We start from the raw sequence: 21,843 nt of genomic DNA, 5'->3' as shown, positions 1-21,843 counted from the left end.
AGCGAGGCTCTAAAAATGAGAGAATCTGATTGGCTCTGCTGCTGTCACTCAAACCGACGGCTCCTATTCGCCCCGCCCGCCTGTCTGTTGGCTTTACAGTTAGGCAGCCGGGAGCCGCGAGTGCCCGCCCCAGCTCGCTCACGGCGCTCCCGATTGGCTCAATTGAATGATTGATGTCGAAGCCGATTGGCTGCCGGCCCTGGGGGATGAGCTAACGCCATTTGATTGGCGGAGAACCAAGTGCCCTGGTAACCGTCGCAGTGACTCCGCAGCGGGCTCTGGGCGGTGGCCGCTGCAGCCGCCCATTCACGGACCCGAGTGCGCGCTTTGCGCAGCACAGGCGGCGGCTCCTCCTCACTGCGGGACAGGGCGGGTTCCCCGCCGGTCCCCAGCGCTTCCCCCCCGCCCCTCGCCTCCCCTCCTCCAGGCGGGTCTCCCTGCTTCCTTCCCTCCCCGTCCCCATGTCCCGCTCGCCGCCGCAGCGCCGCGTTGGGGGGGGAGAGCCCCGCGTGCGCACGCGCGGGCTGCAGCGACGTTCCAGCACTTTCTGGCGCGCGGCCCCGCCTGAGGGTGGCGGGGCCGCGCGCGCGGGCGCTGTCGGGGCGAGAGCGCGGGCGGGTGGCGGGAGGGGTGGGCGGTGTGAGGGCTTGGGAGGCTGAGGGGGCTGTGAGGGGTCAGGGGGCCCTGAAGGCTCAGGGGGTCTGCCTGCTGTGAGGAGACTGGGAGGCTCGAGGGTCTGTGAAGGGGCTGTGACAAAGTGTGAGGGCTTGAGGGGCTTTGAGGGCTCAGGGGGTCTGAGGACTCTGGGGGTGCGGGGGGCCCTGTCAGCTGTGAGGGGAGTGTAGAGGCTTGGGGGGTGCAGGTGCTTTGCCTTGCAATGGCAGCTCTGTAGAGGCCTGTGTGCTGTGAGGGGAAGGCCCCAGTGAGAAGGTCCTGCCTGTGAGGGGATCTGTGTGAGCTGGACATTGCTTACCGATGCTTCCCCACATGGGCACGTCCATCCTGAGCTGTGTGTGGGTGCTGCAGCCCTGTCATGAGGCAGCCAGACACCCCAGGCTGGATAAATACCACCCTTGCCTTTCCTCTGTCCCTTATTCTACCGCCCAGCTTTGTGAGCACGTTCTTGCCCAGGCAGTGCATCCACTGGTCACAGTTTTATTAAGCGTGTTTGACTGTTGTTCCAGCAGAATCTTTTTATGGTTGTATGTGTTCATTGTGATGCCAGCTGAGTCTACAAGTCCCAGCATCTTTTCTTGTTTCATACTGTAGCAAAAACTTGAAAGAGGCTCCTAATGGAGCTCCCAGGGCAGGGAGTCTCATCCTGCTGCCTCGCCGTGGGGTGGGCTGAGGCAAAGGCAGCCATGACCTCAATTCTGCTGACACAAGCCAGCTCTGTGACACACAAATGGCTTGTACACATCCTGGAATCTGCGCCTGGATAACAATAATCCAATCCTGTGGCTGGGTCAGGTAAGGAGATGGCAGGATATAGAAGCCCGGTGAAGGCTGTGGCTGGAGGTTGAATGTGCTCTGGTAGTCAGCTTAATATAAAGGTTATGGTGATTGATATTTCTGGCATATAAACAACATGTTCCTGCAGAGGTGCTGGAAGGAGTCCGGGAGCACTTGGAGCAGCCCCAGAGAGCCTGGGAGGAGTCCCAGAGCATCAGGAGTGACCTGAGAAGGTCCTGGGAAAGGCCTGGGTCAGCCTCAGAGGTATCCAGGGAGACACACACGGCTCATCCTTCACATCCGCAGCCGGAATGCAGGAGGTTTATGCAGTTCCCTTTGAGATAGCTGAGTAATGCAGAGGCATTAGGGTCTAGATTTATCCCACTAATTACAGGCATTGATTGAATAGTGTTCACACTGGAATGAGTGGAAAGGGATGGCTTGGCTCTGAGCAGTCCTGACAACACCTTTCTGTTCTCTGTGATGGTGTTTGAGGTGACCAATTCGAAAAACTGCAGCATCATTTAGGTATCAAAGGCAGCCAGGATGAATCTGGATAAGACTTGCTCAGGATTTCACACCAGGCTGTGCTAATCAGTGAAGACAGCTTTTCCTGCAGGATGCGATGCCATCTCTTCCAAGTAATGTACAAAAGGAATCCTGGCTTCTTTCTGATTAAAACCAGGGAATGTATTGTGTGTTGCCTGTGTTGTGCTGTGCAGGAAGGTACATTCAGCATCAATTCTCATCAGGTGTGCTCAGCACAGCGTTCACAGGCACGTGTGCTCGGGAAACCCTGGAAAACCCTCCCTGAAATGGAGCAGGGGAGCCACTGCAGGGCTTGGGGGAGGTTTCCTGGTACAAGTGCTGCTGTATTTAATGCAGATACAGGTTTGGCTTTTTCTCAGTCAGGGCCAGAAAGCCAAGGCCTGTGCGTTAGTGCCATCCATTTCCTCGCTGTGTGAGCAATCCTGAGCCTTTGTGCTTCCCACAGCCTCTACTCCAGCCCGCACTGCCTTGCATGTTTGGGAAGCTGCTCTGTAATGTGTGGAGTGAGCAATTGTTGCCACCCCCAGCATTCCCAGAGAGAGTGTGAGAGTGGAAATGCTCTGCTCGGTTAAGGCTCCCATACCTGTCTCCAGAACACCAGTGGGATTGCTCCCAGCAGAGCAGGGGTAGCACCCTAGGGAGGAGCTAAACTTTGCTCTCTGATTGAGCTTCCAGATGTTTCCCCAGGAGATTCAGCCACCTGAATATTTATGGCATAGGAGACATTCCAAATTATTTGTGCAACACTAATTTTTCCTAATTCTACCCCAGTCAGTGAGTACTTTGCTCTTAGCTACATCCACAGGAAATTTAAAATTCTATTTTAAATGCTTTTCAATTTTTAAAATTGAAGTAAAATGCCAGTACTGCTAAGATCTCCCTGAGGAGGAACACAGCCAGGAATCTCCATGGAGAGCTGCTGGAGCTGCCGACCATGTCAGCCCTGTGATTTCTATTGCTGTGGCAGCCCAGCATTAATTAGTGTGTGCCAGGAGGTGAGCTGGCAAGTACCATGACAGGTCTGTGCCAGAACCCTGGCTCACATGGAGCATTCCTCCCGAGGCAAACCTCTGTATGGAATACTGAGGGGTATTCTGGGGCAAATTCTGGGAGAAGAAGCTGCACATTCCATGGTCCTGCCTGAGCAAAATGCTGAAGTGCATTTCTAGTGGTCGTTGGTTTAGTGGAGAGGCTGCAGCTTGCCAGAGTAAGGAATGCTGGAAAGCAGTTGGGAGGGCAGAAAAAGGAACAGCACTAAGGTGGGATGTTTGTGGCTCCCACATCGTGTTTTCATTGCAGACCTCTGTCTTAGCTGGTATTTGATTGCTTTGAAAGCTCTCCCCAAACTCTGCTGCAAGTGACAAGCAAGGAGGTTTCACCTCTTTTAGGGGCAGGTCCCATCTGTAAGTGCTGCATAAATTAATGCTGCAATAGGGGTCCTAGAAAACATCAGGGCTGGTGTTACATGGCTGAAGACCCTGGGTATAACCCAAAGAAAGACACAGGGAAGTTAAAATTGAGTTGGAAATCACATTCCTGTTTTGTTGAATTATGTATTAGGGGTTTTTTTTAACTTTTTATTGTAATTGTTTTGATTTTGTAACTACCTGTACTGCTTTTGGCTTGGAAACAGATTTTACTGTAAACACAAGTGGTTTAAGCAGAGTGGGGAGGGACTTGCTTTTTACTTTTGCATATTGCCTTCCCCTTTCGCTGAACCAGTGTTCTCTGTGTGTGTGTACAGAGCTGATCCCTCCCCTCAGCAGGCAGGCAGGCAGACAGCGGCTGTCATTCTCCTCTTGGTGCTTAACCAGCGAGATTGCAGCCTGTGTCTCTGAAACAGCATCCAGTCTGAACTGAGCGTCTACCTGGGGCTGGCAGGAGCCCAGACAGAAATCACAGAACTAATTCTGCTTCTGTAGGTAAAAACCTGAAGCCCTGACTTAAGGGAGGGATGCTGGAGGACGAGTGTGTGGGGGAGCTGCCTCCAGAACCAGAGGGCTTTTGGTGTTGGGGTCGTGCCAGGTTTATGGCGACACTGAAGTGAGACGTGGGTATGTGCAGGTGTTTTCTCATTCTCATCTTTCTGATTGTTACTTCTAAGGATAAACAATCTTGTTTCCCAGAACTTATTGCTCCTGTGATATTGAAGTTATTATGGAGGTGAGAGGCAGCTTCCAGAGACCAGTGAGTGAGAGGTGCAGTTGTGGGATTCCTGCCTAAGGGAAATCAGAACAGCTGAATGGGATCAAGCCACGGGTCCACCCAAGCCAGTGTCTTGTCTCCAATGGTCCACAGCAGTTACCAAAGAACAGGGCAAACCGATATGGATGTGGCAGGTGGTTCAGGCAATTCTTTACTCACAAGCAAGTAACTTTTTAATAGCCCCAATGGGTTATTATGAATTTATCTAATCACCTTTTGCAGCCATGTAAACTTCTGGCATAAACAACCTCCTGTCCTGATGAATCCTGTGGTTTGACCATGATCTGTGTGGAAGAAGAGCTCCTTCCATTTGGTTTGATGCTTTCCACTGAGTAACCCCCTTCACAAGGCTGTGAGTCTGTCCCTTCAGAGCTTTCGCTCCAGGAGTGTTTAACATTGTCAGTGATAATGTGAGACAAGGTAATGCTAAACCAGCTTTTACTTGATGTAAAGTTCAGCATTAATTGGCCATTTACATCTCCTTCATGTTTAAAATCTGTGAACTTTGAACATTGTTCCCATGAAGGTTCCACAGCTCCGCTGCTGTTCCTTGTCCAGTGATAAGTCTGGTAGCTGTTATCTTCTTCCATTTGGAGGATCTGTTTCTCCTGAGACTTTCCACCAAGAAGTGGTGACTAATTTGATCATGAGGTGCACATATGGTGACACCCCTGCTGTGAACAAAAATAAGCTTTCCTTCACATAAACCTTGATTTTATCATTCCTCTGTCTCTCTCAAACCTCCTCTTCATTCCCAGGGCCATCCTCTTCCTGGTAGTGATTATTCTTTCTCCCTCTTGTTCCCAAAAGAGCCTCCATCCATAATCTGTGCTAGTGCTTGTCTCCCTGCATAGAGGACTTCTTCCAATGTCATGGCTTCTTACATCCTTGGTTAGAGCTGCTTTCACATCCCACACAGAGAGGGTTTCCATACTGCAGTGTCTTTCCCCTGCATCCACGACATGTTCCCAGAGAAGCCTCCTTGCTAATTGATGTCATTTGTGGTGGGAGAGATTTCCTAAGGCTTTCCTAGGGGTGCTCTGCCAGCCTCCCTCTCGTGACTGATCCCTGGCATTGCACACTACTCCGGGGAGCAGCAGTTCCTCTCTGTATTTATCTGACTTGAACAGGGTCTGACAGCATCTGACTGCAGGAGGGCTCTGAATATCTCACATGGTGGGAGCGTGGTCACCTCAATGTACAAGTACACAGTGATGTCTGCACGTAGAAAACACCAAAACACTGTGACTTGCCTGGGTTTGATGGCATTATGAAAGGACTTTTATATTAAGAAAGCTGTGGCAAAAATTACTGCAGGTTTTCTGATCCCAGTATTCCTTCAGGCCTGTTCTTCTTCGGTGTGTTCAGAATTAGCTCTTGAAGTAGGAGTGACAGTCCATGAGGTAGGATATAAACATCATATGGCTGCCTGCTTCTCTGGAAAGATACTCAGATACAGAATCAGAGGCAGGGTATAAGAACAACATGAAAATACACTGATACTAAATCCAGCCATCCAAAAAGGCACTCCTCTCATCTTCTGCTGGATTTGCTCCCCAACTGGTTGTGGATTTGAAGGCCTCAACTTGGGTCTCTCCTACAACCACAGGGAGCCTAGGTATGTCAGAATGGGAAGAAAGAAACAACTCAGGCCCTGTGGGTACTGCAGAGTGGGACTGCAGGCAAAAAACTGTTATTTCTCTCAATTTTCATGGGGATTCATTGGGACAACCCAGATGGGATGTACTGGTTGAGAATCCACAGTGCTTTGGGATGCCTAAATGACAGTTAGGCCCCAACAACCAGATGCAGGTCAGTCACCATTGTATGTCTGGAGCTAAAACAGAGAAAGTGCTTTCTGGTGTCAATTTTTGTATCTAATACTTTTTATTTCCTTCTCATTGGTATTTGCTGACAGCAGCAGAACTGCAGTTGCACATGAGCCGACTTTATTATCTCTCCCATGGTTCAGCGTGAGTGAGAAGTGAGGGACCTGTGAATAAACATAAAGAATTTATGGATGGTTAGAAAATCCTCATTATTTATCATTTCCACAGTTGAATTATAACCAAAGGCCTGCAAGCATCTTTGTTATAAAGTGAGTGAATTCATCTAGAATCTCCTTTTAAGTAGATTTCTTCTGTCCAGATAATGTGGGGATTAATTCTGCAAACTTATATGGGGCTGACATGAAGGAGCTGCTCTACAGAGAGCTGGGAGGAAGGAATATGTTACCAGTATTAGTTTCCTTTCTTCTCACAGTTTCTCCATTTTGTTATTTGATGGCTTTTTTTACTGCTAAAAAACCACTTCAGTTTTAAAATCCCAATCTATTTTATCATCTAGTAAATACATCTATAAATCTGTCAGAAAAAGAAGTGGTTGTGGGTTTTTGCATGGCAGAGCAGTGGTTCAATGTCAGGGTGGCTCAAGGGTCAGGGATTTAATTCAGTGGCATGTCCAAGGCAAAAGTGAAGTGTCAGGAGGCCACACTGAGCTCATTGCCTAATTACTCACTTATTATCTGTGTGGAAGTCCCAAAGCTTCTAAACAAGAGCTTGAGGAAGTTCTGGCTGACATCCTTTTCTCTTGGACCCTGTGATCTATTCCAGTTCAAGAAGGGGCAATGACTGACAGGCCAGAGCACCCTGGAGTCCAGGGGTTCCTGGCATCCCACTGGCTTGTTTCCATTTCTGACAGTGGTAGGATTCTTCCTGGGCAGGTCCCAAATCTCAGCCAGGAATCCCAGAGCTCTGTTAAAGGATTGCATTTCCAGGTGCAGGATGAATGAAGTCTCAGGAATTTCCCTGATATTGCTGACTCCATGATAACCTCTTTATTTATTCTACTCTGCCTTGCCTGGATCCCTCCTACCTTCTTCAGATGGTTTGAGCAAAGAACACATCAAAAGGTGTAGGCATGTCTCTCATCAACTAAATACCAGCAGTCAGGTTATCTGAAATCTTTTTCTTTCACTGGAAAGAAAGTGCCTTCAGGGGTTCTCATTGTGTACCCCAAAAGTATACAGCAAAACAGCTCTTGAGTAGAGGCAGCAGCAGCAGCCCCCATCCTGCTCACTGAAACACTCTGTGTTCACAATAACCCCCCTGCTTTGATCTCTTGCCAAGAATAACACAGACAGTCTATTAAAACATCTTTAATGACATGATATAATTAAAAATATCTAACGTGCAATTCAAAGAAATGAATATGAAGCTTGTTTAGGTCTATTTCCACACCCCTCAAAACTTGACTGACAGGTTCCAAATCTTCATTAATTGGCCTGAAAATGTATGAATACCCCAATATTATGGTGGGTGTGTGTGTGTCGTACATTATCAGTTGGGAGCACAAGGGACAAATAATCAGATTTGAAAGGATTTAGGTGCCATGGTAGCTTTAAAAATCCTGCAAGGCACATCACTGCATCTGTGAGCATTTACATTTCTGTTTAAAGTGGTCTGAAAAGCCTGGGAGACACTCATCCCTGAGGCTCTTAACAGCCTGTGTGTTTTAAGTCTCTGAAACAGTTGAGAAGTGAGCTCTAAATGCCTTAGTCAAAGGACAGTGTTTGTGAATCGATTCCTTTTCTTCACAGTAACACAGAGAATTTGTACAGCACCTCATCTTTCAGACGTGCAGAGCAGACCAGAGGAGCCAGAATGACTGCCAAGTCCCAGGGGAATCCTGATTATTAGATCATAAAGTAACTCTGGGCATGGTCTAATATGAAAGTGACAATTAGGAAAGCTTCTGTTCCTGAGTCTGCTCTGGTCTAAAGGACAGTGTCAGCTGAGACAATTCCAGAGTCAGCAAGGCAAGCAGGTCAGTGCAAATGAGCAAACAGGTGAACCTCAGCCCAGCGTGAGCCCAGCTTTAGCAAATGTGAAATTAGATGTGTTAATTTGAGTCCTGGCTAAAGAGTTTAAGTTGGCAATTTTAACCCTGAGTGGCCATGACTCAGCTGAGAGACAAAAACTCTTTTTTGCCCTTTGTTTCTCCTTTGATCCTCTGCGCATTTTGTAGAGGCCAAGACTAAGAAGGATTGGCTTTGAAGGATTCCTGGTCAGCAGGAATATTCATTGGAAGGGACACTTGGACATCATCACTGAGATGGAAGCACAGACAGATTGGGCAGAAAATATCTGCATTTTCCCTAGAACATGGAAGCAGTTGGCTGTTATATTCTGACTGTATTTAATGCTCTTCCAGTCTTCACTAATGGCAATCTCTCACTAATGGTATCATCTCTCAAGTGGGCATAGAAGGGACAGAGCACTTTTTTCAGACACCACCTCTCCTGATTTGACAGGATTATTCAGTATTAGCATCGCAATAGCTCAGGGCGTGCGTACTCAGAGGCATTGTTTCATGTCTGACATGAGTAATCCCAGCTGTAGCCCAAGGAAGAGCCATGCAGGCTGTTCTTGTTTGGAGAATGAATAGCTTGCCATCCACCAGGAATCACAGACTTCCTGTGGAGCAGGACCCATTGTCTCAAAGTACAGCAGTCCAAGTACCAGCAAGTTGAAATAAGACATCGAGGCTCTGGGAGCCCTGCAGGAAAATGACTTATATCCTCCAGTGACTTACACCTCTGTGATTTCTGTCTGGACCCTGTTAACTGTGCTCTGACAAGTCTTGAGTCGCAGAAAACTGTCAGTCATCAAAAGCACTGCTGTTCCTGTGGCTGGAGCTGCTCTCCTTGACCATCACTCGGTACGAGATGCGCATGAAGGAGCCCATGAGCAGCACAACAAAGAGGATCAGGAGCAAGGACCAGACCCCCGGCTCAATCCCCTTGAGGAAGCTTGGGCTGTCCTGGGGGATGGTGTTGGTAAGACTCAGCAGGTACCCAAGAGTCCAGCCAGATGATCTGTCACCCATCTATTGAAATTAAAAGGAGAGGTCAGAAGAGAAGGAGATGGCCTAGACCCCAGCTGTGTTTCTGTGCATGGGCCCAGGGCTTTGTATGTATTATCTGAGACTGATCCAAGGATTTGCCTTGAAATGAGGAGCTTTCTCTCTCTCAGTGCCCTGAGTACACCAAGAGGCCTTAATGGCACTTCCACCCACACCTCTGCCCATGGGCATGGGAGCTGCATTTAAGCTCTGGCCTGGGCAGCCCCTCTCTCCTGAGCTGTGCTGTAGGGGAGTGCTGTTCTCTGCTTACTGACTGGTTTTCCCAGTGGATCTTAAGTCTGCATTGTGGGTAGTTGTCTCTCTGGCCCTGGCTGAACCTCAGACTTATGTTTATGTTGCTTGCCTCTGTCTTTCCAGGCAGGGCTCCCTGGAGGCCCCGGACCTATCTCATTACCATGCCTTTCTCTGATGGTCACCATGTAGCCCTGCTCAGTGGGACCATGGCTGTGATTGCCAGTTTTGAAGAGGTCTGGGAACAGGCTTTTTTTTCTTTTGTGAAGGGAACGACTTGAATCAAATCCCCCTGTCCTTAGGGCCTCCAGATCCTGAAGCAATTTCAGACCTTATTAGAGATTAGGTTATCTTACTAGATATTAGGAAGAAATCCTTCCCTGTGAGGGTGGGCAGGCCCTGGCACAGGGTGCCCAGAGCAGCTATGGCTGCCCCTGGATCCCTGGAAGTGTCCAAGGTCAGGTTGGATGGGGCTTGGAGCCACCTGGGATAGTGGAAGGTGTCCCTGCCCATGGCAGGGGGGTAGAATTAAATCATCTTTAAGTTTCCTTCCAATCCAAACGCAGTCTAGGATCCTGTGATTCTATAAGGAATTTATCACCCCTCATGAGTATAAAGGTGGTTGCAAAAAGTAGGGAAGCACCTTTTGGCTCAGGAAATGTTATCAGCAGCTTGTCCTTAGCCTTAAGTGGAGATCAAGCTGTTCTTCCTTCCCTGTCAACACAGATTTCTAAAGATGGTGTTGATCCAGGTAAGTTTTTTGACCCATCTGTTTTTCAGTGGGGACAAGTGTCATCTCTAGCTCTCTAACACTGGTTTTCTTGTTTATCACAACTATGAATCCATTTTGCAAAACCATCCTGCTGGAGAAGCCCAGCTGGTTAGGGCTTGTCAGTGTGGGAACAGGCTGGCTGTACTGGGACCAGCCCTCCCTGGTAACTGGGAACACTGCTGCGGGAACTGACCTTCTGGAATGCAGTCCAAGCAGGCCAGTCAAAGTCAAGAGTGTATCCTGTTGTACTGAGATGGAAGATGAAGGCAGACTCAGTGCAGTAATCAACAAGTGTATCCAGGCTTGCTTGGGACTCTCTGATCAGCTGGTGCCATTTCCGAAAAAGAAAAATAGAAAAAAAAAAGGAAAAAAAAAAAAAAAAGAGGGGGAAATAAAAGAAGTAAATACTCAGTAGCTGAATTTCAGGTCTGCTATAATCTCTCCTGTCCTGTTCTGGGACTGACTGTGGGACTGGAGGAGGGGTTTGTGTCCTGTGCAGACTGAAACCACATTTCCTGCACTCCCTGGGCTGTGGGGTGGAAATCAGTGTCATCTTTTACTGCCTTTGATCCCGTCTTATTAAGCCAGATCCAAGAGCAGCAGGACTGACAGCCAGGTTGCCTTGCTGGTGAATTGCTTGGTAGGATTGATTCCCTGCTCTCTAATTAGGTTGAGCTAATGCTGCAGCCTTTCTCCCAACTGGAACTGGGAACTTTCTCCTCGTTCCCGAAGAGAATGCTTTAGGGAACTGCTTATGGGCTTTGCTGCCTCATTAACAAACCCTGGAGAAATTGTCCCATTTGAATGTTGCTGTGGATGCTCCATCAGTGTAAGTGCAAATGAGGGTGACCTCATAACCACCAACTGAGGAAAGAACCGACAAACTCCCCCTGGCTTGAGCTCTGTGGGCCCAGATGAAATGGGAGCCCTGGAGTCTGGGTGGATGTGTCCCTTGCACTGAAGGACAGAAGAATAACAGCAAGACCAAGGTGATGTACAGAAGTCAGTAGACAGCCTTCCTGTTTACTCCTTACAATATAGTAAAAGGTATTTGTGGCTTTTCATTTAATTAGGTCCAGGTGTTACCAGCAGCAGCTGGGATTTGAGAGGAAAGAAAATAAGTGGAGCCTGTTTCCTCAAAGTAAAAAAAAAAAAAAAAAAAAAAAGGCAAATAAAAACCCCACAAAAAACCAAACCCCACATAATCCAGACAAATCTAAGTTTTCCTTGAGGGAGCCACTAACTTACAGCTCTGTCAGTCTGAGCCCTGAGGGCTTTTACAACACAACGTGCTTCCCACTCTCCCTGCACCCCCAGGTATTCCACAGTTACCTCTCTGACGGACATCCCACACAGCCTCCTGACAGCCTGGCCCAAGTCAGGAGAGGGTGCAGCTCCTCTCATGAAGTCCATGGCCTCAGAAACCACCTACAACAGCAGCAGAAATAATCATCAGGTAGGACTGTGCTCTGTGTCCTTGCACTGCACACCAGAAATTACCCCTGGCAAGTGAGGGGCAGTGGCTGTCCATTGCCAGGGTGCCCTTGGTGTGCAGGGCTGGGTCCAGTGCCTTGGAAGGGCTCAAAGGACACGAGCAGAGCTGTTGGTGTCTGGAGATGGAAACAGCTCTGTTCTCAGCCTGCATCCAGCAGCCTCCCTGGCTCTGCCTGGACAATAGACTGGTCATAGAATCAAAAAATCATATTGGTTGCAGAAGATGTCTAAATTCAAGTTCAACCATTAAGCCAGCACTGCCCAGCCCACCACTAAACAATGTCCCCAAGTGCCACATCTACAGAGCTTTTAAACCCCTGCAGGGGTGGGGACTCTACCCCTGCCCTGGGCAGCTGTGCCAGGGCTTGACAACACTGTTCCTTTTGGTGAAGGAATTTTCCCTAAGATCCAATCTAAACCTCCCCTGGCCCAGCCTGAGGCCGTTCCCTCTCCTCCTGTCCCTGTTCCCTGGGAGCAGAGCCCGGCCCCCCCGGCTGCCCCCTCCTGTCAGGGACTTGTGCAGAGCCACAAGGTCCCCCCTGAGCCTCCTTTGCTCCAGGCTGAGCCCCTTTCCCAGCTCCCTCAGCCACTCCTGGTGCTTCAGCCCCTTCCCCAGCTCCATTCCCTTCCCTGGACATGCTCCAGCCCCTCAATGTCCTTGCAGTGTGGGGCCCAAAACTGAGCACAGTATTCATGGTGTGGTGTCACCAGTGCTGAGGACTGGGAGATGATCCCTATGCTCCTTGGCACCACGTCCATGGGAGACTCAGGAGCAGGGAGCTGGGGAAATGTCCGTAACTACCCTCCCTGGAAATGCACTCAGCTTGCCCTAGGATCGTGAGCTGCTCCTGGCTTAACAAGCCCATGACTTTGGACAATGAATCCAGGTTCTCAGATAGAAGAGTGCTTGTGGTGCAGCATGACCAGATGTTTGCTAAGGGAGGGGCAGAGGATCTCCAGCTTTACCACAGACTTGGTGTGGGAAGACCTGCTCAGCACACAAGTCCTGACTGTCCCATCCCTGCTGGCTCTGCGGAGCCCCAGAGCTGGTCTCAGAAGCAGACACTGAGGAGACATGGATGAAGAAAGCTCCACCACAGTCACTGTGGGAAGCCAGTGATCCACATTTGAACAGCTGTGTGGCAATGAGGGGGAGAGGGCAGGAGTGTCATGGTCTGGCTGCTCCCACTGTATTTATTAATGGTCAAACTGGTCCCAGTTCATGGGTTCCCCATACCAGTTGCTTACCCCAGTGTAAATTAGAACTCACCAGAAACCTGGTCTGGAGAGGCTTGAGAGCACTGCTGAGGGAATGCTTGAAGAAGCTGCAGGAAGAGGAAGAGTTGAGCAGGCTTTGCACGAGTCTCACACAGGCAGTGGGGTTGCTGGAGCCCGTGATGTTGAAGACCTCCTTGGGGCCAGGGATGTCCCATGTGTCATCACTGGCAGCACAAGGCCCAGCATGCACTGATTGCCACTGCACTTCCCGGGAGTAGCTGAGGGGCCAGCAGGGATTGGACATGGTTTTAGCACTTCTCTGATCCTGGAGACAGAATAAAACAAGGACAGAGGCAGCAAGAGAGGACATTGGCGTCCCAGGGCTTCACACAGGAAGACAGAATGTAACATGGTTAGGAACAGCTTTCCCCAAGCACCACAATGCTGAGATCAAGCAGGGAGGCTGTGAAAGCTTTGCCAAATCTTATGGCATTGGGTCAACTATGAGGCCCAGCCAGGTCCCAGCTCCTGCTGAGCTTGGGGCCAGTGCAGTGACTGGACCTGCTGTGGGAGGTGATGAGTCCCAGCCCTACCCACCCTCCCTTAGAGCACAAATACAGTATCATGCATCCTGTACTCTTTCTAGCTGCTGTTCTGATCTGCCTTCCAAACGGTTCAACCCCACAAGAATCAGTGTTTCTTATCTCTAGAAATTTCCCTATATAATTGTGGTGAAGCTGGTGTCCAATGTGGGACATTCAGGTCTCAAATAAGGGCAGGGGGGCTTTACAGGGAGGAAGGTGGATGGGCAGGGAGAAGTTAAGTCCTGAAAAAACATAGTTTTGATGAAGACTAAGGTGATTCTTGAGTTTGTACCATCTTACACCACTCTTTTCTTCCCCCCCATTTCCCAAGTGAAATAAAGTTTGGAAGAACTGAAACACCCGCATGTTTTCAAAATGAAATACTGCTCTTCTAAAGATGCTTCAGGGTTAAAGTCAGCAAAGGAAATACCCCAAATGGAAGGCCCCAACTGGTTCCTGGGTGCTCCCATTCCAGGATGGAGGAGCAGTTCCCAGGAGCCAAGGAAAGCCTTGCCTCTCCTCACCCTGAAGGTGATGTTGACACCTCTGGAGAGCAGTTTTGTGCATGTGTGTACTAAGCAGGAGTCAAATAGAACCTGTAAGTAGGAAAACCTTGAATGGGTGCCTGTGTGTCTGCTTGGAGAGAGAGAATGTTTTACAAATGCACTGGGTTTTTCTAATATATGCAAACAGGGGCATTGACTTTAAAGTGATTGACATTTTGCCCATTATCACACCTTGTGCAGCTGTCATTTAGTGATGTTGTGCCCAGGAGCTTTGCAGGTGCCCATGGCAGACACTCACCTGGATGAGCACGGAGAGCAGCCTGCTGCGGAGCTGCTCCGTGCCGTGGCAGGGGCACTGGCGGGTGTGCAGCCTGTGTGTCTGCCCATAGAGCTGCAGCCTCACCCCCTCCTTTGGGGCCTGCTTCTCTTCTTCCAGCTCAGAAGTGAGCTGTGCTGAGGCTCCTCCCATGGACAGGACTCCTGCCATCCCCTTTCCAGAGGGGACCACTTGTCCTCGCCAGTCGTACTGACCCAAAAAGAACAAGAGAGGTCAGACCTTGAGACTTCTCCATCTCAGTCACAGCCAGATGCCAGCATTAGTGCAGAGAGAAAGCAGCTCCATGGTGCCCCACTGCCCAACTCTTTTTTGCCCACAGGACACGAGGATGCTGAACCAGTGGCTTTGGAGGGAACAGAGGAGCCATTGTACAGGCACTGCCACCTGCACAGAGCCTTCCCACAGTCCGTGGGGGCAAACAGGGCTCCCCAGCCTGGATGGCCAAACCATGCAGTGTCTCAGCAGGCAGGAGCAGGGGAGAGCGGGGAGGGTGGTGGGGAATGGCAGGGACGTTTCCAAGAGGGCAGATAAGGGTTTCAAGTGCAGCCTTGATGCTAAAGTGATCCTTCTGTCAGAAGAACCCTGTGGCCTCATCTCCTGCAGTCTTGCAGAACTGACTTTGGCAATGCTGAAGTTGGCAGCACAGGCAGGGGAGTTTACATGGGGTGAACACTCTGTGCCTGGCCGGGGGAGGCCGTACTGCTGTCAATGGGTCTGGCAATTCCCTAACCAGTGTGTGCTTGCTGCTGGCTATCAGAGCTGCTTTTCACACCCCTGATGAGGGGTAACTCAGTCTAACCCACCTTTCTCTTGCCCTCTGAGTTCTTTTTGAGACCCTTTGGCTTGAGAAGTGATGGGTGAAACACAAAAAACTAAAACTTTTTTTTTTGTTGTTTAGCAAGTGCCGTCTAAATACAGACCAGGCCTCCCTGGTGTCTGACTGAGAGGAAATGAGATGCGCTTTTGCTTTGGCAGCAACAGAATCTGCTTCTCTACTGTTCACAAGACACCCCATGGGACAGCTGGATTCCAGTGGCAATCCCACAGCACTCCAGAGACAGCAGCAACACCTCACCTCAACCAGCTGGTGTTGGATCTAAGCTGCCTCCTCTGGAAAACAGTGGAAGTTGTGCTGAAGAACTGTTTAAAGTACAGGGGTTTACCCATCCCTCCATGTGTTTCTGTGCCTCTCTGTTAACAGCAGCTGCTCAGCCCAGCTCTGTGTGCCCCAGGGAGAATCATCCTTTACCTTGAAGAAGTTCTCCAAGACGTAGTTAACAGCAACCCAGTTGAATGCTTCCTCCTCTGGGCTGGACAGGATTTGTGCCCCTTGAAAGTTGAAGGGGGACGACTTCAGGGTCCCAGTCAGAGCTGCAAGGAGATCGTCAGAGAGGATGGGATGGGTGAGGCTAAACACAAAAGAAAAAGAAGGCACATTTGATGTTACAGGACCCTGCCAGGAGCAGCCTGCAGTGGGGGCACACTGCAGGGCTTCTGCTGTGCTCCCCACTTCGGGCAGTAGCCCAGAGACACAGTGACAATTCCACTCCTGCTGCTGCTTCCCTCTCCCCTCGCATGGCACTAGAGGCAAGAACAGCAGAGGGATGATTTGAACAATTGTGCCACCATTTAAGAATTTGGGACCTTAGTACCCTCTGTCACTGAGGAAATCCTCTGGCCTCATCCAACTGGTCTGGTCCCCTCCAGACCTTACTTTTCCCCAGTGCCTAAAAGGAGATAATGCAGTGACTGAGAACAGGGTCCACAAAAGCATGTGTGATAAGGTGAACCTTCCCACCACCATTTCCCATTTGCTGACAAGAAACACCCCTGCAAGCCCATGTGGGCTGTCACACAAACTGAAAACACTTGAGCTTCCAGACTGATGGGTGTTTTCTCAAGCGCTAATTGTGAAATTGTAATTGTGAAGGAGATGCTACCCAGCCTGGCAGCAGCTGCAGGACTCTCATCTTCATGGCTGCCTGGGGGACAGGATGGAGACACAGCCAAGCCATTCTCCTCTCTTCAGGGCCTGAGGAAGGTTTACCTGACTAGCAGATTAGGGATGGCTCACACTGCAGAGCAGACAGGGTGAGATGCCTGCAGAATGATCCCGTGATGTGTGCTGATCTCTGGGTGTGGGTTTGCAACATTCACTCACTTCAGCTGCCTCATGCTGGTGGTGGCTCCCAAGTACAGGGGGGTTTGGCTGTGCTGTTCTGCTGGGATCTCGTTCTGGGCCCAGTTCAAACACGGCTCCAAGCTCTTCCCAGCTTTCTGAGGAGAATCTGAGTAGCTGGAGACTCCTGGACCTGAGGACCATGGAACAGAATGGAATTTTAAGGGAAGTTATGGGAGAACTGTGAGAGCTGTTACCCCAGAGATTGCTATCCTAGGACACAGCTGAGACTGGCAAAGATGGAATGAAGGAGTTTGCACTAAGACTACCCTAGCTCTGCAGCTGAGACATCTATCCCAGCCACACGACTGCTGCAGCAGCTGAGGCTGTCTCAGCCCACAGAGGAAAAAATGTGTTTAGTTGCTCTAAAAATAATCAAAAGGACACACAGAGACTGATGTGTCACCTCTCTCCTCCAGTCACCAAGCCCCTGCCAGCAAGCAAGACACCCCTGCTCTAGAGGAAGCCAGTGTGCTTTGCAGAGGGAAGCTGTGTGCCAGCCTTGACTCATTTTTCCATCAAGTCAGTGGGGTCTTAAATGTTGGTTTTGAACCAGGAAGAGCCTCCCTTCCCCATCCTCCTGACTCCCTCAGCACGTGCTTTGCTGTCTGGGGCCCTGTGCAGGGCTGAGCTGCAGCTTTCCTGCAGCCCCTGCAGGGCTGTGGCTGTGCTGCCATGCAGACAGGGCTGCTCACACCTGGCCTCTTGTGCTGCTCACAGAGCTGCTGCTGAACCCAGCCACTGAACAAGGGACACGTACAAGGTTTCAGGGAGCCCTTCTTGCATCTTCTGTGTGTGATTTGTGTTGTTTACAGCCTGCAAGGGCACAAAGCCTGTTCCCTGCTTGCTGTGCAGCTGCCCTCCCACAGCATGCTGCTGCTGAGGGCTCAGTCCTTCCCAGCATCCCGCTATAATCAGGCTTTAACATCAAAGCAAGATTAGGAGATAGGGAAGGAAAACCCCATCATTAATGTATGTAACCCTCTCAGCTGGTATTGGTAACGCCAAACTGATTCAAATTCATGACGAAAATCCTAAAATTCTCTGAAATGTGATACCTAAAGGCAAGCTGGACTCATGCTTGTGCTGTCAAATGCCACATAGGGGATTGGAGTCTTTGCAGCTCTGTTGTCCTGGAGCTACCCCACTCACTGCCCAGGGCATGGTCAGGAGGAAGCAGAAGATACCAGGAATCTGCAGTCAGCTTTGTCTCCATGGCTGCTCCTGGGTAAGAAGCTCCAGCAACCTTGGCTCTGCCACTGATCCATGTGGACATCAGGACCAGCCTCATCCTCTCTGTGTGCTTCCTTGCCTGCAGCAGCCCCAAAATCCTGTTACTGCTAAGTACCTGATGTCCAGCTGTGTGTGGCTAAATCTGCCCAGTAGAGAAGAGCCATGCTGAAAATAAGCACCTTGTGCCTCACTATTTCAGTGCACAGCTGGGCGGTGCAGGAGCCAAGGAATTTGTGGCCCTGATCCATGCACAGGTCTCTGTTTTTCCATCCATCCCATGCCAGTCCCACAGAGCACTGAGCAGGAATTGGGCACCTTACCTTGCACAGGACAGGAACTGCATCCTCTGATCACCCCGGTCTTGTTTGCCTTGGTGGTTGTCCACTGGTAGATGAACAGGATGGTGCGGGATGGGCCAGCATCCAGAACAATGCCATACTGGAAAAAACCCAGAACATTCTACTGAAAACCACCACTGAATGCAAGCTGATTGATGCTGCAGGGTCACCCAGCATACACAGCAATTCTGGGTGACCCCTGGGCCTGCACTGCAGTATTTGAGTTTGCCTGTTACATTCAAAGAGCAGGTGAAGCAAGAAGATGAAGAGGATTTGCAGGGAACCATCTGCATTTCTGAATATACATGAGGAACAGCAGGAGTGGAGAAATGCCCAGAAATACATCAGCCCTACAGAGGCATGTGCTGGAGCTGCTCCTGAAACCAGGCAGAGGGCTTCCCCTGAGAGCTGAGCCACCTGGAGCTCAGGAAAAACAGGTCCTAAAGCAGTGGGAGATGGCACTATACGAGTTCTCCACTGATTCTGGGACTCAAGCTGCTGCTGATTGGTTTGTCAGGCTTTTGTGCAGGAATTGGAGGGCTGCAGCTCGCTTCTCCCGAGGAAGCCAGGAGTCCTGTGTCTCTTTGATGTCCCACTGCAGTGACGGTGTGAGACAGGCTGGGTTTGCCCTGATACGTGCAGAGCTGTGAGAGCTGCAGCAACCAGCACAGACAACACAGCAGCCCCTCAGAGACAGAGATGGTGTCTTGGCTGGAAGAGCAGCAGCAGTGAACATGACCAGCTCAGCCCCTTATCCCCTGACAGCTCTGCTATTGCCCAGGTCAAGGGCTCTCTGTCTCTTTGTTTGTCTCTTTCCTGCTGACTGAGCCTTGCTGCTCCCAGTAGAGGAGGGTGAGCAAGTGGAGGCCACTGGACTACCCTACAGCACAGCTCTGGATGTACCCACATCCAAAATAGCTCCAGAGCTAGCCTAGGGCTCCTCTTCCCCCTATTACATGACCCCAGTTTGGGACATCTCCTACACAGACAGGAAGGAAACTCATGAGCTCCATGGTAGCGTGTGGTCAAAGCTGTATCTCACACACACACACACAGAGCTGTAACTGAGTGGGAGGAGAAACCTCCTGAGAGGTTGATATTAATGCCACCAGAAGGGTTTCAGCACCAGGCAGAGCTGGCTGCAGCCTCTGAGCGACGCAGGCTGCCTGCTGCCCTCCTGGAACTCCCAGTTGCACCAGTCCTGGCACCCCAGCCAGGGGCTGGTGGAGCTGGGCTGGAGCAGAAATGCGGAAGGAGGATGGAGTTCCCTGCCCGAGCCTGCTGGCAGCCTCCCACACCAGTGACAGCTCGGATTTCTAGCAGGGACACGTCGGCTGCCGCAGAAGAGGAAGAAAGGAATGGCATTGGAAGAGAAATGTGGATTTTTTTCCTCCTTCAGAAAATGAGAGGCTGCTGCTGAGAGCACAAGGGAGAAGGGGAGGGATCACCACATTTGTGCCCAACGCTAGGAAAGGACAGAATGCGGAGCAATAAGGGGGTTTTTAATCCAATTTCGTGTCTGAGAGGAACGTGGAGGAGGGGTGCTATCTCTAAACACACAGGATAACCTGTTGGGTTAAACCATGGTGTGCCACTGAGCTCACCTCAGCAATGGGAGCATCAAGAGACAGAGCAGGTGGGCATTAACCCCCCCAGACCTGACCCAGCTGTGAGGAGCATGCTGGCTCTTTGATTGAAATCACGATAGGACCAAAGAGGAGAAGGCATGAAGGACATTTTTTTAAAGACAGAAGCAGCAGTTCAGGCGCACATTCCTACTGACTTTCGAGAGGAGCCTGCACTGATGCCACTGGTTCCTTGCTGCTCTGGGGCAGCTCCTGACATGGGCTGCCTCCCCTCAGCCTGCCCTGAGCATCTCCATTGATCCATGGACCATATCCAGCCTGTATTCCCTGACCAACCAAAGGGGTCAGCTTGTTTCTGGCTTGAAAAGCTACAGCATGTTGAAAGATGCCAACCTGTCCTGACAGCCTTGTTCCAGTCCCCTCCTCGGTTTGTAAGTAGCTCAGTAATAAAGTGAATGTCAAAAGCAACAAACCAGCCCAGTTTAACTGCCTGTCTCACCCCTCGAGAGCCCTTACCTTGGTCCTGAGAGGGGCCATGGGCACATCTTTGGTGGAGACACAGAGCAGCACGATGCCCGTCAGTCCCGCTACGATCACCAGCCAGGGAGGAAGCAGCTCACGCCAAGACATGAAGAACTTTCTCCTTTCACCAAAGAGGAAGCAGTGGAGCAGCAAACTGATACCGGCTGCTTTAACAACCTTTAAAAAGAGCAGAAAGGCGTGGCCGGGGCCAGGCTCTGACTTCAGCCCAGCCCCAAGCCACAGGGACCACAAGGAGCGTGGGCCCGGCTGCGATGCGTCAGGCAGCGCTCCCTTGCATCGCTGCTGTCCATAAATAACAGCAGAGCTCCGTGCCCGTCCCAGTGCGAGCTTTGCAAGGGCACCGCTGCAACCTCGAAACCGCCCCAGGCAACGGGGCTGAGGTAAACAGAAATGTGGGGTTAACTCAGCTGTGTAATAAGCAGAAAGCAGGCAAAACTCATCCCTTTGGTATTTCACGTCTGGCAGTGTGAGCTTCCAGATTAGAAGTGGGGAAACTCCTTGTCACTGGATTTAACTTTATCTCTGAGGGCTCCAGGGTGGACCTGGGGTGCTTCCCCTCAGGTCCATTGGGGTGGGGAAGAGGACAGACACCCTGTCTGGTTCTTCCAACTGTACCTGACTCCTTGGCCACTTTCAGGTGGCACCTGGGACACAGAAACATCTGCATGTTTGGGTTTCCACCTGCAGAGACTCCGGCTGGTTTGGCCCTTGCTGTGGGTAGGGGACTGCAGGGGCTGCTCTGTGTGCCAGCCTTCTGGGGGATCTGAACCCCCCTTCCTGACAGCCTCCCTGCGGAAAATAACCAAGGCTCAGACTTTATGAAACACATGCTGCTTTCTCCTGACAGTGCCACAAAGCCCCATGCCTGAAAATGGAAATTCTGAACAAAACTGTGCACAACTGGCTGATTGCTCGTGTCCACAGACTGGTGATGGATCTGAAGATCAAACCAGGAATAGGGAACGGCCACTTCTCTGTTTTTGGTGGTATTTCCTCTTTTCATTGCTCTCTGCCTGTGATCAGCCAGGAGGGAAGCCTCAGAAACCCCCAGGAACCCCAACTTCTGCTGCTCTGACACCCCCTGCTAATGTAATTAATTAATGTAATTAATGCTGTTGGCTAGAGCATGGAAACATAGAATCACAGAATCTCCTGAGTTGGAAGTGACCCACAAGGATCATCCAGTCCAATCCCAGGCCCTGCACAGGACACTCCCAACAGTCCCAGCATGTGGGAGCTCCTGGAGCAGGTCCTGTGGAGATCTATTAAGTTGGTCAAGGTTCTGGAACATCTTTCTTGCGAGGAAAGGCTGAGAGAGCTGGGCCTGTTCAACCTTGAGCAGAGACAGCTGAGAGGGGACCTCATCAATGTGTATGAGTGTCTAAAGGGTGGGTGTCAGAGCGTGGACCAGGCTCTGCTCAGCGGTGCCCAGCAGTGGGACAAGAGGCAGAAACTGATACCCAGGAAGCTCCACCTGAACATGGGGAAGAATTTCTTTCTTGTGTGGGTCACCAAGCACTAAACAGGCAGCCTAGAGAGTCTCCCTCACTGGAGATATTCCAGAAGCATCAGGACAATCCTGTGCCCTGCGCTCTGGGATGACCGTGCTTGGCAAGGAAGGCGGGACCAGATGACCCGCTCTGGTCCCTTTCAGCCCGAACCATTCCGTCATTCTGTGATTCCATGTGCGTGA

General features: G+C 50.6%; 1 protein-coding gene and 1 long non-coding RNA gene across 2 annotated transcripts; one reads left to right on the top strand and one right to left on the bottom strand.

Annotated features, from left to right (window-relative positions):
- The first annotated feature begins 840 nt into the window (after positions 1-840).
- Positions 841-2,145, top strand: LOC116454408. Its single transcript, XR_004244089.1, has 2 exons — positions 841-1,470; positions 1,601-2,145. It is a non-coding gene; the product is annotated as an uncharacterized LOC116454408 (long non-coding RNA).
- Positions 2,146-7,348: 5,203 nt separating this feature from the next.
- LOC116454407 (ectonucleoside triphosphate diphosphohydrolase 2-like) lies at positions 7,349-20,445 on the bottom strand. Its single transcript, XM_032130979.1, has 9 exons — positions 20,124-20,445; positions 18,004-18,121; positions 16,433-16,583; positions 15,521-15,680; positions 14,233-14,460; positions 12,897-13,169; positions 11,465-11,560; positions 10,326-10,457; positions 7,349-9,093 (listed from the first exon to the last, which is right to left on the bottom strand). The coding sequence occupies exons 1-9, from the start codon at positions 20,235-20,237 to the stop codon at positions 8,866-8,868; spliced, it is 1,500 nt and encodes a 499-aa protein (XP_031986870.1). The 5' UTR covers positions 20,238-20,445; the 3' UTR covers positions 7,349-8,865.
- Between the last annotated feature and the right edge of the window lie 1,398 nt (positions 20,446-21,843).

The sequence above is a fragment of the Corvus moneduloides genome, chromosome 21 (assembly GCF_009650955.1).
Source record: "Corvus moneduloides isolate bCorMon1 chromosome 21, bCorMon1.pri, whole genome shotgun sequence".
NCBI lineage: Eukaryota > Metazoa > Chordata > Aves > Passeriformes > Corvidae > Corvus > Corvus moneduloides.
The sequence above is the reverse complement of the archived record's forward strand: the minus strand, read 5'-3'. Positions and strand labels throughout refer to the sequence as shown.

Bases quoted from the DNA above. Each gene is read 5' to 3' on its own strand.
- LOC116454407 (XM_032130979.1), bottom strand. From the start codon at position 20,237: ATGTCTTGGCGTGAGCTGCTTCCTCCCTGGCTGGTGATCGTAGCGGGA. The intron at 15,681-16,432 runs GTGAGTGAATGT...TTTTGTGTTTAG, and splicing joins ACCAGCATGAGGCAGCTGAA to CCTCACCCATCCCATCCTCT. The intron at 14,461-15,520 runs GTAAAGGATGAT...TTTTTGGGTCAG, and splicing joins TCTTGGAGAACTTCTTCAAG to TACGACTGGCGAGGACAAGT.